The 14999-nt window shown below is 49.1% G+C and overlaps 1 protein-coding gene across 26 annotated transcripts in view; it reads right to left on the bottom strand.

Annotated features, from left to right (window-relative positions):
• cacna1ab (calcium channel, voltage-dependent, P/Q type, alpha 1A subunit, b) overlaps positions 1-14999 on the bottom strand; it is a 106226-nt gene that overhangs the window by 62734 nt on the left and 28493 nt on the right. For all 26 annotated transcript variants that reach the window (XM_035637384.2, XM_035637385.2, XM_035637359.2 and 23 more), the window contains exons 4-11: positions 4909-5000; positions 4512-4664; positions 4178-4365; positions 1768-1871; positions 1517-1632; positions 1264-1308; positions 929-1021; positions 647-841 (exon numbers count right to left, since the gene is read on the bottom strand). In XM_035637384.2, the coding sequence (XP_035493277.2) occupies positions 647-841; positions 929-1021; positions 1264-1308; positions 1517-1632; positions 1768-1871; positions 4178-4365; positions 4512-4664; positions 4909-5000 (986 nt within the window). The remainder of the gene's footprint in view (positions 1-646; positions 842-928; positions 1022-1263; positions 1309-1516; positions 1633-1767; positions 1872-4177; positions 4366-4511; positions 4665-4908; positions 5001-14999) is intronic.

The following is a 14999-nucleotide window of genomic DNA, read 5'->3' as shown; positions in this document are numbered from 1 at the left end:
GCGTGTGTGTGCGTGTGTGTGCTGGTTCAGAGCTAAAATAAAGAGTGAACCACTGCGTCAAACTCAATTTCCGCGCTTATCCGGCGAACACCTCTCCGCTGCTACGATGCTCAAACTGAATTCTCGGGGCAACAAACGCAGCAGGTCCAGTGCGACGTGAACCGTCAGTTATCCCTCAAAAGACTGAATTCTTTTTTTGAGACGATCTAGGTGCGACATGTGCAACTAGGTACATAGGATGTGAAAGGAACGATGACGGACGAGAGAAGTTCTTTTTGCTGTTCAGAGGAGTTCGAAATCTATAAATGCGCCTCAGTTGTTCCCCGCAATTAGTTTACGTTTACCGACGTTACAAATCAAGAAAAGTAGTCATTTTCTCTTTGACTTCCATAGAAACAACCAGAGGAGTCGCCCTCTGCTGGTCAGTACAGAGAATACAGGCTTCGGGAACGTCCGCACTGGCTTCATTTTCAGGACATCGGTGACTTTACGTCCATCTCTATATACGCTCTACTGCACTTAAAAAGGTCCAGTGGTGGAGAGTCAATCGAGCCAACTCCTAACGGTGAACGGTACGTGAACACGTTTGTGTCTTGACATGTGTGTGTGTGTGTGTGTGTGTGTGTGTGTGTGTGCGTCCGCTCACAGAGGAAGTCCGAGAGCAGCTCCGGCTGGTTGTAGTGCACCGCGGCCACACACATGGTGTTCAGGCCCACCAGGCAGAGCACCGTCCAATAGAAGGCCTGCGTCTTCACTATCTTGCGGATGAAGAATCGCATGCGCCGCTCGTTCTTGTTGTAGTTGGAGCCGTCCTTGCCGTTCATACTGGAGCGGGCGAAGCCTGAAGGAGGAGGAGAATAGAATACCTGAATAGATGAACGTAAGAGAACAAATCTCCTCGCACGTCCACCTCTTGGCTTTTTCTTACCCACGGCGTCCCCCAGGTTGTCCTCCCCCTCCTCGGACTTCAGCAGCTCCGTCTTGTTGTTTTTGGTTTTGATGGTGGGCCGTCGCCTCGAACCTATGAGCAGAAAGAAAGATTGATTTTTGACTCTCTTCATCTCTCCAACGTTGCCAGCGCGCCGCAGCAGCCCACGAGAGATTTGCTTTCAAACTTGTGGTCGTACATTGTTGTCCTCTCATGACAGGAGCTTGTTTGTGGCCGTGCGGCGTTGACCGTTGACCTTTTGCACACACACACACACACACACACACACACACAATGAAAAGAAGAGGAAGAAGAAGAAGAAGAAGGTCAGTTACCGTCAAAGTTCCCCGTGGTGTCTTCCTCGGCCAGAATCACCTCCTCTGTAGCGAATGAAAGAAAACACGACATCAGCACACACGGTGTGGTTGTGCTCAGGGGCGTAGCACCAAAATTCTGGGCCCCATATACATAAGCAGTCTCTGTGGGCCCCCCAGCAGCTATGATGCCCTGGGTAGTCTGTCCCCTTCCCCCACCCCCCAACCCCCCAAGTGCTACGCCCGTGGTTGTGGGGAACGTGCGGCCGCCGACCTGCTTTGCAGATCCACTCCAGGTATCCGTTGAGCTCGCGCTCGATCTGCTGCTGTCGCCGCAGCTTGAGGAACTCGCTCCTGTTCTCCACTCGCTCTCTCTCTTTGGCAAATTCACTGCGGGGAGACAAAAAAACACACAAAGCGCGGATCACGCGAACAACACGGGAGCGAATGTTTCATCTTTTACGTTAAAATCGTGTGCACGTGTTTTCATGAAAATGTCCCGGGGACGTGAAAGGGGGGCCGTACCCTGAGAGGACGCCCAGCACCAGGTTGAGCATGAAGAAGGAGCCAATGATTATGAGGGGGATGTAGTACATCCAGTTCCAGGCGCTGCCCTCCACGTCGTTACTCTGCGGGCGAGACGCAGACACAGACAACACACGTGTTCATACGGTTTAACCAGTACATTAAAAAGTCGTGAGTTCTGTTGAACGTTTAAATGCATATTTGAAGTGTCACAGGTCAATCTAGGGATTACTTCCTTGTTTTTCGATCCGTACATTCCCTGTTACGACGGGTACTGTGCATTTTACTACTGCAATTATTTGCGATGAATTTTTCTTTTTGCCCTGTGAAGGTTTCTTACACACACAAAAAACGTGTTCAGTGCATTTTCTTTTTCCTGAAACATTTGCAAGGTGTTTCCTCCTCCGCTGCATCTGCTGACACGCGCCCTCGACCAATCAACTCATCCAATATCAACTCATCAGAAACACGAACACTTGAACACACATCAGCGTGACGAGAACTACTTCAAATGACAGAAACCTATTTTTGGAAACATTTATTTAAAATGAACCTTTTTTCGTTTTTGTTTGGTCCATGTCCCACCTGCTAACATGGGGGGGGGGGGGGCTTATGAACTATACTGCAGCCAGCCACCGGGGGGCGATCCAGATGTTTCGACTTCACTACAGCCGTCACGTCATCCATCTTTAAAGTCTGTGGAGGGAACATGGCCCCACAGCGCCCCTAGTGGCCAAAAACCTGAAAGAGCCACGTATTTTTCAAAATCGTATCATCTTTTAATGTTTTAACTTGCCTTTATTTTAAGCAGTTGCAGTTTGTCTGTGTTTCGTGAAGTACGACTTCTATCATTCTCCACTGTATTATTATTTGGGATTCAGTTTGGATGTTCTAATGTAAGCTCTTTGCGAAATAGATCTCATAATAAAAATACAACTAATAAACACACTAATAGATCCACCAAAACTTTTTCTAGACTTCATGCGATCCGAGGAGAACTCTATTTTTCCGACAGTAAGTCTGACCTGGGCGCAGGGACCTTGTGTTCGCGTGCAGAGACAAGCGGCGTGGTGATGCACGACCACGTGCGGCGTTACGTTACCGCTCCTCCTCGCACACATTGATTGAGTGACAACAACCTGTCTGACACTGTGTCACTTCCGTCTTTCGCTAAAACAAATTCCCCGCTGACAATCAGGGAAATCGGGTTACGGCGGGGGGATACGTCGTGTCTCCGTTGACCCGTGTAATGCTTTAATGGAACTATCAGCTGATTATTATCTGCCGCCGGAGCGCTGCGTGCGTGTGTGCGTGCGTGCGTGCGTGCGTGCGTGCGTGCGTTTCGGTACAGTGAAAGCCTGTCGCCGCTCTCTATTAAACTTTCATCGCTTTCCTCCCGACTGCCTGAGCGAGAGTGGAAGTCAGTCCTCCATCCGTCAGAGAAGATGTTAAATATAGAGCGAGACGGAACCAGAATAGAGAGAAGGAAGAGAAGGAGGCGGAGAGAGAGAGAGAGAGAGAGAGAGAGAGAGAGAGGCGGGAAGAGGACAGATGGGAAGACGGATAACGCAAGTCAAACAGAGAGGGATGAAGAGAGAGAGAGAGAGAGGGAGAGAGAGAGACGGAGGGATGGAAAATGGCTTTTAGACAAATAAATGGTGTTTCATGCCTCATTTAGCCCAATGAATCCCCCCACAACCCCAAGCCCCCAAACAGTACAAAGCTAATGTGCATCAGCGAGAACAGAGGCGACAACGCGGGGAGGGACTTGGGCTGCGAAGACTTGATAAGAGACACGACTGATTTGTGGTTTTATGACGGGAGCCTGTCAGATGGCGAAGTCTCCTCCTCTCCCCGCCTGTTACCTTGTTAAAAACCACATTCGCCAAGAGAAACAACGAGGACCTCTCTTTTCGATGCTGCAATCAGGCGGTCAACGTAGCCCTTAGTCATAATCATTGTCTGTGAACCAGTTTTTTTGTGGGAGAAATGTGAGTTCTTTCAAGTCAAACGCTCGTTCATCAGCGGCAGCCATCTTGGTCGTTTACAAACGTCGCTTTCGTCCGCGTCACGGTATAAACCCCGCCCACCATCAGATAATAAGTTGTGATTGGACTGGGCAAGTTTTCTGCTGAAGGACATGAAATGAGATGAGGCTAGTGTTTTCCCAGCCCCGGATACTATTTTGCACCGTGGCACTGTGGATGATTGTGATTGGTTTCAAATTGAAAAAGAAATTATAAAACAAGCCGAAGCATCAGACTGATAATTAGAATTCTCCAGCAGGGTAAAGGAGACAGAAAAGAATGAGCACGATCCAGAAGATGAGACGAAATAAGATTAACAATAAACTGACCATCGTGGAATTCCAGGTTCTAAAAGCCAAAGTCGGTGTCATGGTCGGACTCACGTAGTAGAGCATGTCCGTCCATCCCTCCATGGTGATGCACTGGAAGACGGTGAGCACGGCGAACAGGATGTTGTCGAACTGCGTGATGCCGTTGTTGGGTCCGATCCAGCCTCCTTTGCACACCGTGCCGTTCGGACACAGCCGGGACGGCAACTCTGTGCCGCACGGCAACTCGTCCACCTCCTCGCCTGATCCGAGAGAGAGGGAGGGAGGGAGGGATGTCACACGATAAAGGTTATTGTTGCATCAGACAGACGGGTGTTGACATCCGTGTTCATTGGACCGTGAGAAGGGGGCGTGAACATCCGGCCGTCACTTCCTCATCCCAACTCACCTGTGAATTCGTCGTAGCAGGTGGTGTGGAACTTTCCCATGTAGAACTCCAGGCCAATGATGGCGAACATGAGGATGGCCACGAACAGCAGCAGGCCGATCTGCAGCAGGGGGATCATGGCCTTCATGATGGACTTGAGCACCACCTGCAGGCCTGGAGGGACACGGCGCCAAAGAAAAAAGAACTCAAGACGGGTCGGGACGGATTCGGGACAGCGCACGGTACCGCGCCCGGGCCTTGAATGAAAGATAAGACGGTGCACGGCGGAGGTCTGGAGACCAACTGGTGTCCAACTGGAGTCCTGCGTCCAGGTTGCCGATTACAGTCGGATGTATTTAAAAGAGATACACTGTAATAACTAATTCATTTTTGGATACAGACAGCGTATCGCACTTACTGGGAATCCCCGACACCAGTTTGAGTGGTCGCAGCACTCGGACGGCTCGCAGCGTCCTCAGGTCGAGCTGCGAGCCCACCGACGACAGAATGCTGCAGAGGGATAGAAAGAGGGAGACGGGGGGAGAACACACGGAGGGAGAACCATCAGTTTCACTCGCGATGTCTTCAAAACCCATTCAAACGTCGCCTGCTGCCATTCTTGTTTTTGGTCCAACACCGACTTCCTCCGGTTCCTCCAGAGGTTTCACACGAATTTCATGTGTTGAAATACATAGTTCAGCCTCTCAACTTTAATTAATGTTATGACCTTTTTATAGACCAGGCGAAAACAAAATCCTACTGACGAGAACTGCAGGACAGTCCGATAGGGGAGATACGTTAGACGACAGAACAAAAAGTCAAGAAGACAATGCGATATTTAATAAATGCATAAAAAAAAACATTAGTACAATAAGATAAAACCACATACATTTGAAAAGCCAAAGGGCACAAATGGGTTTTAAGGCGCATCTGACTGGCAGTGACCTCATCAGTGATGAAAATCAATGAATCCATAAAAGAAATGAAATTAAAAAACATAACAATCCTCCAAAAACACCGGTGGACAGTGGACCGTCGCCACCAGTCGGCGAACTGGTGTGTTTAGCCGGTGACATTTTTAAACTCCTACAGTCCCGTCGAAAGCTCCAGAACGAGCGGGAAAAAGATCTGACCGTGATTGGAGATGAACAACAACAACAACAACAACAACAACAACAACAACAACAACCACCGTGTTTGAATTTGAATTCAGGAACAGTACATTGGCTCTCACCACCGAGGTTTTGCGTGCGTGTGTGTGTGTGTGTGTGTGTGTGTGTGTCCCCGTGTGTACGTGTGTGTGTGTGTCCGTGTGTGTGTGAGTGTGCGCGTCTCTGGTGTAAAGTCAGTTGGAGACAGGTTGGAAAATTCCACGCTCCGTCTCACATACGTGGGCGGCAGGCAGGGTCTGTCCAACAGGAAGGAGGGAGGGAAGTGTGGAGGCGTAGAGAGGGGAAGCACTGAGGAGGAGGAGGAGGAGGAGGAGGAGGAGGAGGAGGGGCGTGGGGAGGAGCACGATACGTGGGCGGACTTTGACCTTAAAGTCCGAGATCATTTGCAGTCGAAACAACAAAAATCCAGTCTATTTTACACAAAATTACATTACATATTACTTTTTTTTTTCTCAGCGTAAAGCTGCAACTTAGTTTGACAACATGTCATTTAATTAAATGAAAACATCTTAAGAACGTTCAAACTTTAAACTATATTGTTTTATTTGTTACGTATTAATGAATATTATTGGGTTTTTAAACTGCATGTAAACGACAATGAAGGGTGAAAAAACTAACAAACATGGAAATAATTAAGGAAGAAATTAAGGAATTCATAAATGAATTTTTTTTTTTATTTGGCATCGCCTGCCATCCGTCTTCCTGTTCCTCCCTCCCTTCTCTTCACCACCACCACCACCGCCCTCATCATCATCGTCATCATCGTCCTCTCTTTCCAGGTTTGGTTGCTAATTCCAGTAAGAGGTCATTTATTAACCGACACGGCGCTGGCAGCAGCCGCGCCGCTCATTCGCTCAATGGCTTTTTAACTGCCGGAGCTCGAGGCCCCGAAAACTGCAGACGGCGAAAAAACACTGGACATCAGCAAAACAAGCAGAACGGCCCGAGGTCCGGCTGCAGGTCCAACAACACACACACACACAGACACACACACACACACACACACACACACACACACACACAGACACAGACACACAGACACACACACACACAGACACGCACGCACACACACACACACAGACACACACACAGACACACACACACACACAGACACACAGACACAGACACACACACACACAGACACGCACGCACACACACACACACAGACACACACACACACACACACACGACGTGAGCAGAAGTGCACGTGATCGACTGGTGCGATGTTAAAATCCATTAAACATCTTCGTCTTAATTTCGCAGCCGTTTGCATTTTTCAAATGTTTTCATTTTCTCCTTTTCTTTTTGCCGGACGCTGTTGCTCTCAGCGACGCACGCGCACAAGTGAACGCTTCAGACTAATGTTTGTGTCGAGCAGGAAAGTCGACGGATGAAGGAAAAGTGCAAAAGGCTCCGTTTTGATTTCCGGGGATGGAACCCTCTGCCGTTCGTTCTGTTTCTGTTTCTGTGCCATTTCACCGCCTCTTCTTGTTTCCCCGTGTTCAATTCACTTTAAGGGGCGAAAGCAGAGCTTCGGGGGGGGGGGGGGGGGGGCGACGACAGACAAACCCGAACCCCCCTCCAGGATGCAGTCACCCCTGGCAACGGCCAGACCCTGCTCGCTGGTGGCCAGGAGAGGGAGCAATCACTGGATGACGGGGATGGACGGAGGGTGGGGACGGCGTGGGGAGGGAGGGAGGGGGCACGGGGGGAGGGAGGGAGGGAGGGAGGGAGAACATGTTGGAACGACAGCATGAGCATCAACAGAGAAGCATAGGGGAGGACGGGATGATGAGTGCAACTGTTACGTTCTATAACTTACAGATTTATCCCAAGAACGGGAAAAGGAATGTTATCGAATGGGGGGGGGGGGGGGGGGGGGGGGGAATGGAAGGGAATTAAAACCAGACTCTGTTGTGAAAAGCACAGTTTTTAGAAGTGTCAGGTAGAGACGGATCGATGTGGATTTGTTGGGGGACGTTGCCGATTTCGTTTTTTGGGAGTACAAGATTCCTGATACCGATACATCGGGATTTATATATATATATAAAATCTGTCAATGATTCCTAAGATGTCGTTGTCAAACCTTTATGACAAACAAATTTAATTGAAGCTTGATATTTTAGTTTAACCACAAACTTTATCATAAATAACTATAAATTTTAAAATATTACAAATATCAAATACATAGAAGGTATAACAAACATTTATTTGACATCAAGTGTCAAACATAGATGCACATTTAAGGTTCCAAGTCGGTCGCGCTCTAGCGTCAAGGCACCGCAACTGTTCACAGACGCAGTGATGGAAAATTCGCGACAGCTAAATTGTTCAAAAAATTAATTCAAATAGATTTACACCGACTCAGTCAATTGGACCAACAACCTATGAACCTACTGTGTGTTTGTGTGTGTGTGTGTGTGTGTGTGTGTGTGTGTATGTATATATATATATATATATATATATATATATATATATATATATATATATATATATATATATATATATATATATGATGTTTAAAGAATATTGAATATGTTTTTTGGTTGTTTTGCTTAAACTGCTGTATCTTGTCTGGAGATAAACACTGAACACTGTGACTATATATATTTAATATCTGTGATTATAAAAACCCCGGAGATCTCTGCTACAGTTTGTGTTTCTGTTGGACCTCCTCTTAGAGTTTCCACCTAAACACAGGAGATGTTTTTTGGGGGGGAATTGTCCTGTCCTGTCCTGAGAAACACAAAGACTGGAGACGGGACTAGAGTTTCCCTGATGAAACACAGGGAGGGATGGAGGGATGGAGGGATGGAGGGATGGAGGGGAGGGATGGAGGGAGGGAGGGAGGGAGGGAGGGGAGGGAGGGGAGGGGAGGGGAGGGATGGAGGGAGGGAGGGAGGGGAGGGATGGAGGGATGGAGGGGAGGGGAGGGAGGGGAGGGATGGAGGGAGGGAGGGGAGGGAGGGGATGGATGCAGCTTCCCCTGGGAGACGGAGGGTGAGAGGAAGAGGGAGCAGATTGAAAGAGAGTGATAGTCCTGTGTGTCAAAAGTGTGAGATTCAACTGAGAGAGAGAGAGAAAAGAGGCTCCAGAGAGAAGGAGGAGGAGGAGGAGGAGGAGGAGAGTTTCATCTGCAGAGGGAGAAGGTGTTTGGACAGTGATGACACAGGCTCGCACTGCTGGGAAACACCTGCAGCCTCACACACACACACACACACACACACACACACTAACAACCACACACACACACACACACACACACACTAACAACCACACACACACACACACACACACACACACACTAACAACCACACACACACACACACACACACACACTAACAACCACACACACACACACACACACACACACACACGGTTTAAACATGTGCAGTAATGTGCACGTGTGCAGCGGTTGAGCAGAAGAAGTGAAGTCGGAGGGAACGCGTCTCCTCGTCTCAACGCGTCGAACTTCCACCGACGCAACTTGGCGTTCGACGAACTCGCTCCGCGTCGAGAAACAGACCGAACAAAGCGGACGACACGGGGCCGCGACCTCCGCGCGGATGAATATCATAGACTGTGAATCACCGTGATTAATAATAAGAACACCAACAGAGCGTCCAAGAGACAAAAAACTGTCCACGGAGACGTGAGAACACGGAGGAACGCGTGACTTCCTGTTGTCTCTGACTCTACAGGCAGACGCTGACGTGCTGACGATGATGACGATGATGACGACAGAGATCTTGGAGGTCACTCGCCACTTTCACGTTGCTTGCCCGTGTGCCCCCCCCCCCCCCCCCGTCACCACCACCCCCACGGCTCATGGCATTGCCATGGCAACCGGCGATTCCTCTCTTTGCCGAGTCTCCACGGTTACCGACCTGCTCTCATTCATAAGTGTTGCCAGGGCAACGCGGCGCCGGCTCATTGATGGAATCTCGGCATTGCCGCAGCAACGGGGGGAAGAGGAGTGGGTCTCCTAGCGATTGGTTTTTCATCCCCTCCGAAACGCCTGCATCCCTCACACACACACACACACACACACACACACACACACACACACACACACACACACACACACACACACACACACACACACACACACACACACACACACACACACACACACACACACACACACACACACACACACACACACACACACACACACACTAACACACACGCTATCCTTACCTACCCCCTCACACCCTGTTCCAGAACACAGTGCAGTGTGTATACACGAGCGAAAGCTGCGTGCACACACAAACACACACGGCACGAGTACCAGTGCGTCCTTTTACCGCATTCAAACATGGGAACATGTGTATGTGTATGTGCACATGTATGTGTACGTGCACATGTAGAGCGTCACGCACACACACGGTACGTGATGTGATGACAGTGACGAATGCGGCGCGGCCCAGGTAGTATGGATGACCTACTTTCTCCGCTGCTGCTGCTGCTGCTGCTGCTGCTGCTGCAGTTAAACACCGGAAATTGTTGTTTCACAACACGAGCGCAGACGCCGGCATCTCGCGAAACGAACACGCGAGACCGGATGAGTAGCCGTTTGGTCGTCGGCGTAAAAGTCCGACACCATGTAACTGCGGTAAGGCGGGATGTTTGTGGGGCGTTGATTCTGACATTTGCTCATCACCTTCTGACATGAGTTCTGTTCTGCGGCCCCTGCAGGTCAGAGGTCAGATACTGGGATTGTACCGTTGTCATCGGGTGGGGCTGCGAGGCTTTTCGAATAGAACAACTGCTCCACGGCTAAAACTGCAAAAGAAATAAAGCTGCACGAGGCCGCTGCGCATATCTGAGGTGTCCATTACTGTGATTACGGCTTTGACATAAACCTCACTAACGTAAGTCCCCTTGGATCAAGCTTGAAGTGGAAGCGATGACACTATGAGTGTGTGTGCGTGATGCCACCGACTCATGTTGTGTGTAACGTGTGACACCGCCGCGTGGCTTCTTGGAACAACATCGACGATATAGAAAAAAAAAGGAAACCGACAATCTCAACATGCAAAAGACTGGGACCAGTTCCAACCAGCGACATGTGCATGAGCTATATATGTGCAGTGTGTGTGTGTGTGTGTGTGTGTGTGTGTGTGGAAATAGTGTGGGAGTGCCATGTGTCATCACAGTATGAGCTCCTGTCCCCTCAATGTCTCCCACTGAGGCCTCATCCCACACACACACACACACACACACACACACACACACACACACACACACACACACACACACACACACACACACACACACACAGTGTGTGGTGTGAGAAATGACCGATTACAGAAACTTGTGTCGACCTCCGAAGATCGAACGAAGAGATTGTTCGGCAGAACCTGGACACTTACTGCGATTCAGTGAAAAGATTCATATTTCTTACTCAGTTTTCGTTGCTAATAGAGTTTGTCTGTACGACGAGGAAGGTTAGACACACAGCCAACCTTTCATTTCGATCCTTTTTATAGGTTTATATATTTCAATTTATATAAGAAAAGAAGGATATATCGAAGCACAATTCGGTTTTTATATCGTCAACAGTCCCACGACCGATGAAAACCCCCTTTGACTTCCACCATTGTTTCAGATAAAGTGTGGTTGGGTACTTCTGTAAAACCTGATCACTTGTGGTCTGCCCCCCCCCCCTCTCTCTCTCTCTCTCTCTCTCTCCGTCCAAGCATCTCTTTCCATCTAATACCTCTTCTTTCTTTCTTTCTTTCTTTCTTTCCTGAATGTCTGTCCGTCTGCTCGATGCCCGAGCGTTCGTCGGCAGCGGCGGGATGGGAGCACTCTCATCCTGACCGCATGCTCCGTCCTCGTCACCCTCTCTCTTTCTTCCTCTGCCGTTCGCCTCTCGTCATTTTTTTTTGCTCCCGCTCGCGCATTACTGCCGATCTCAGCAGAGTGCTACCACTCAGCTGATGGACTCTCTCCACCTCCACTCCACCCCCCAAGTAAACTCCCTTGTTCTCCCTCCATCCCTTTCTCTGCTCTCCTCGTATTTGCCTCGATCAAGACGGAGAGCGATGGAGGCAGATGAGGAGGGACAGTCCCCGTCTTTCCTTCGCCCTCCTCTCCCCCCGTGATCACACATATGTTTTATTCACTTTTTGATTTTTTTCCCGCGCTAATCGAATTGTGCATGTTTCTTCACAAAAGCCTCTCTGGCCACTAGAGGGTGTTGGCGCTCATGGGTTTTTTTTGTGTTTATTTTACGCAAAAACACTTTGACGGCTGTTTTCTTTTATCAAACTAATGTGGATATAAGATGGAGACGTTGTTACTGAGGTCATTTGCTCTTTTCACTTAGGTGTTGAGGACCACAACCACTGTTCCCATTCTGGACATATAGCGTCCGACCAGAGCCCGTTATTTAACCCGATTTCTAAGACTAGGGTTGGACCAAATTTCAGCTTCGTAGTTTGTTGTTTTGTTGTAGCGATACGATGCGATACGATGCTCGTGGCTGCTTTAAGGTCGGATTAAAGATTAGGGATTCCTCGATCGTCATTGCATGATACATCCAACGGAAATTCAAGGGCACTTCCTTAATGTGTGTTTCTAAAATTTGGGTCGTCCAGACTCGGAGTCTTTTTGTCTCACGCCGCCGCCGCGAAAAACGGCCAAACACAGCGAGAGTAACAGCAGGACATGGCGACACCACGCGTCGCATGGACAGAAAACATGGAGGCTAGGATAGTTGAGCTGTAGCAAATATTGGCGCCTCCTTTTTTTGGGGGGGGGGGCGACGTTTGGGCACAAACGGCCAAGGCAGCGCGTGGCATGGTCAAGCACGTACCGTCGGGCAAACAAACGTCACCTCATTCTTTGACGAGAGCCACGCTGCATGTTCTAGCATTAGAACATCGCCCGGTGTACGATCAGCGTTGCAAGGCGACGACAGCTGTAGCTGTGGGACCTGCCGCCAATTCGTGTTCCCAGAATTTCGCACCTTCGATCTGCGTCTCGTGCCGCTCCGTCCTCCCCCACCTCCCTCTGTCCGTGAATTGCATCGCCACCGTCTCCTTCCTTTTTTCCGTGTCTACAGTCTTTTTTTTTTTCCACTGACCACTCAGCCCGCCTTCCGTTCTCTCTCGCCGTCACTGCCAGGCGGCCGATTGGCCCACCTGTCCCTCCCCCGCCTCCTGCCAGCATGACTCTTGGAGCTCGCGAGCGCACGACGTCTGGACTCCAGCGTCCTTGTTTGTGTCCGTCTTTCCCCTCAGTGCGCTGGCGGGTGTTGGCACTCACGCAACATGTCATGCAGTTGAATGTTTGCGTGTGAAGGACACAGTATGTGTGGTGGGTATTTTTTGGGGTTTTCATATTGGCTTCGTAGTTGTTGTTGGCTGCAAATTCTATGGTTGTGAAGAACAACAACTACCCATAACTAACTCTTAGCTCCTAATCAATACTACAGCTGCAGCAATCAAAATCTTAAATTGATTGCTTGCGATGTGCCAGGGGTCACTTGTAACACAAAGACTGAAGCTTTTTTTAGCCTCTTTTAGGTGATTGTTTTGGTTTTATGGGACATGAAATGCTGACGTCTCATTCCTCTCATTGATCTGTTTAAAGAAGCGTAAATATGTGTAAAAAAATCCACTGTACATTATCTCAGAAAGGCAAAGTCAACGATTAGCTGTAAAAACAGCAGAATGTCTATTTTCAGCTATTCTGATGGAGGAGACCAAAACAGAGACACAAGCAAAGAGAACATTGGACTCAAACGCAACATAATGGAGGTTAACCTGATGAACTGAGGCTCTAGTCTGTTGTGACTAACACTCAGATGCGTATACGAATGTGTATCGCTTTAGAATCGCTCACTGCCCCATTTGGACACGACTGCGCTTCCCTTCCAAAATCAACTGCGTTGTGAGATTGTCTTCTCTCGCCGTGAAGGTTTTGTCTGACGCCACGTCTCCTCGCGTTCAGGACACCTCGCGGTGTATTTATTACACAAATGGCCACTGTGATACTTGTGCAACCCTTTGCTGAACTCCAGCCTGTGTGTGTGTGTGTGTGTGTGTGTGTGTGTGTGTGTTCACATGCAGCAGATGGACTGCGGGGCACAGAGTTGGAGGGTATAGGAGAACGTACAGGAGAGTGATGAGCCCGTAAATGACTGCAGAGCAATAATGATAATGGAAGCGATGGCAAAGGGACAATTTTCAAGCAGGTAGCCTCCCTCCCTCTTTGTGTGACCTCATTTCTCTCTCCCTGCCGGACTTCATTTCCTCTCACGCTGTCCATGCAGCTATTTCCTCAGCGGAGTTACTGTACTGACTGTCGCCACCTCTGTGTCTGTGTGTGTGCGTGTGTGTGTGTGTGTGCCAATTATTAATGCTTGATTACATTTCGATCTGGGCGCCGGGGGATCGACCCGATTCACGCAGAAGTGAGCGGATGTTGCGATTCACTTTTCTTGCGTCGACGCAGCTCAACGGACGTCTATTCTGTGATGTTATGATAATGCTAGGTGTGCATTATTAGTAATGGTATATGTGCATATATAGTCACGGAGGGAAGCATTTTGATGAAAGACGAATCCCTGATGATACCAGAAAAGTTTTCTTTAGGAACATTTATTTTTAGTTTTGAAGAACCGTCTCAACTAAAGAGTCTCTGACCATCCAAACAAAAAAGATTCCATCTAGTGTCTTATGAGTCTTATGAACGTCTGCGGTGCCCTCTCATTGACTGACTGGCCCAGACTCTACTGTCGATGATTAGATTACTGAGTGACGTCACCGGAGATCAATGGACTGTCGTCCCTGAATACTAAACACACCCGTCACCGTGCGCTTGTGTGTGTGTGTGTGTGTGTGTGTGTGTGTGTGTGTGTGTGTGTGTGAGAGAGAGAGAGAGAGTGTGTGTGTGTCCCATCTCCTCTTTTTTCCTCCTCTCATTAATTCTTGTCCTCATCAAGTATCTCTGCCTCTCTCTTCCCAGTGTGTTCGCCAAGAATGAAGCCCACACACCCACACACACACACACACACCCACCCACCCACCCACCCACCCACCCACCCACCCACCCACCCACCCACCCACCCACCCACCCACCCACCCACCCACACACACACACACACACACACACACACACACACACACACACACACACACACACACACACACACACACACACACACACACACACACACACACACACACACACACACACACACACACACACACACACACACCATCACAGTGGCAGAAGCCGTCTCAGTCACGAGCACAAACTCTCCCAGAAGCGAAGGGAGTAGAGGAAAAAGTGAGAGTGACACTGTCGTGTGTGTGTGTGTGTG

The sequence above is a fragment of the Scophthalmus maximus genome, chromosome 8, assembly GCF_022379125.1.
Source record: "Scophthalmus maximus strain ysfricsl-2021 chromosome 8, ASM2237912v1, whole genome shotgun sequence".
Lineage (NCBI taxonomy): Eukaryota > Metazoa > Chordata > Actinopteri > Pleuronectiformes > Scophthalmidae > Scophthalmus > Scophthalmus maximus.
The sequence above is the reverse complement of the archived record's forward strand: the minus strand, read 5'-3'. Positions and strand labels throughout refer to the sequence as shown.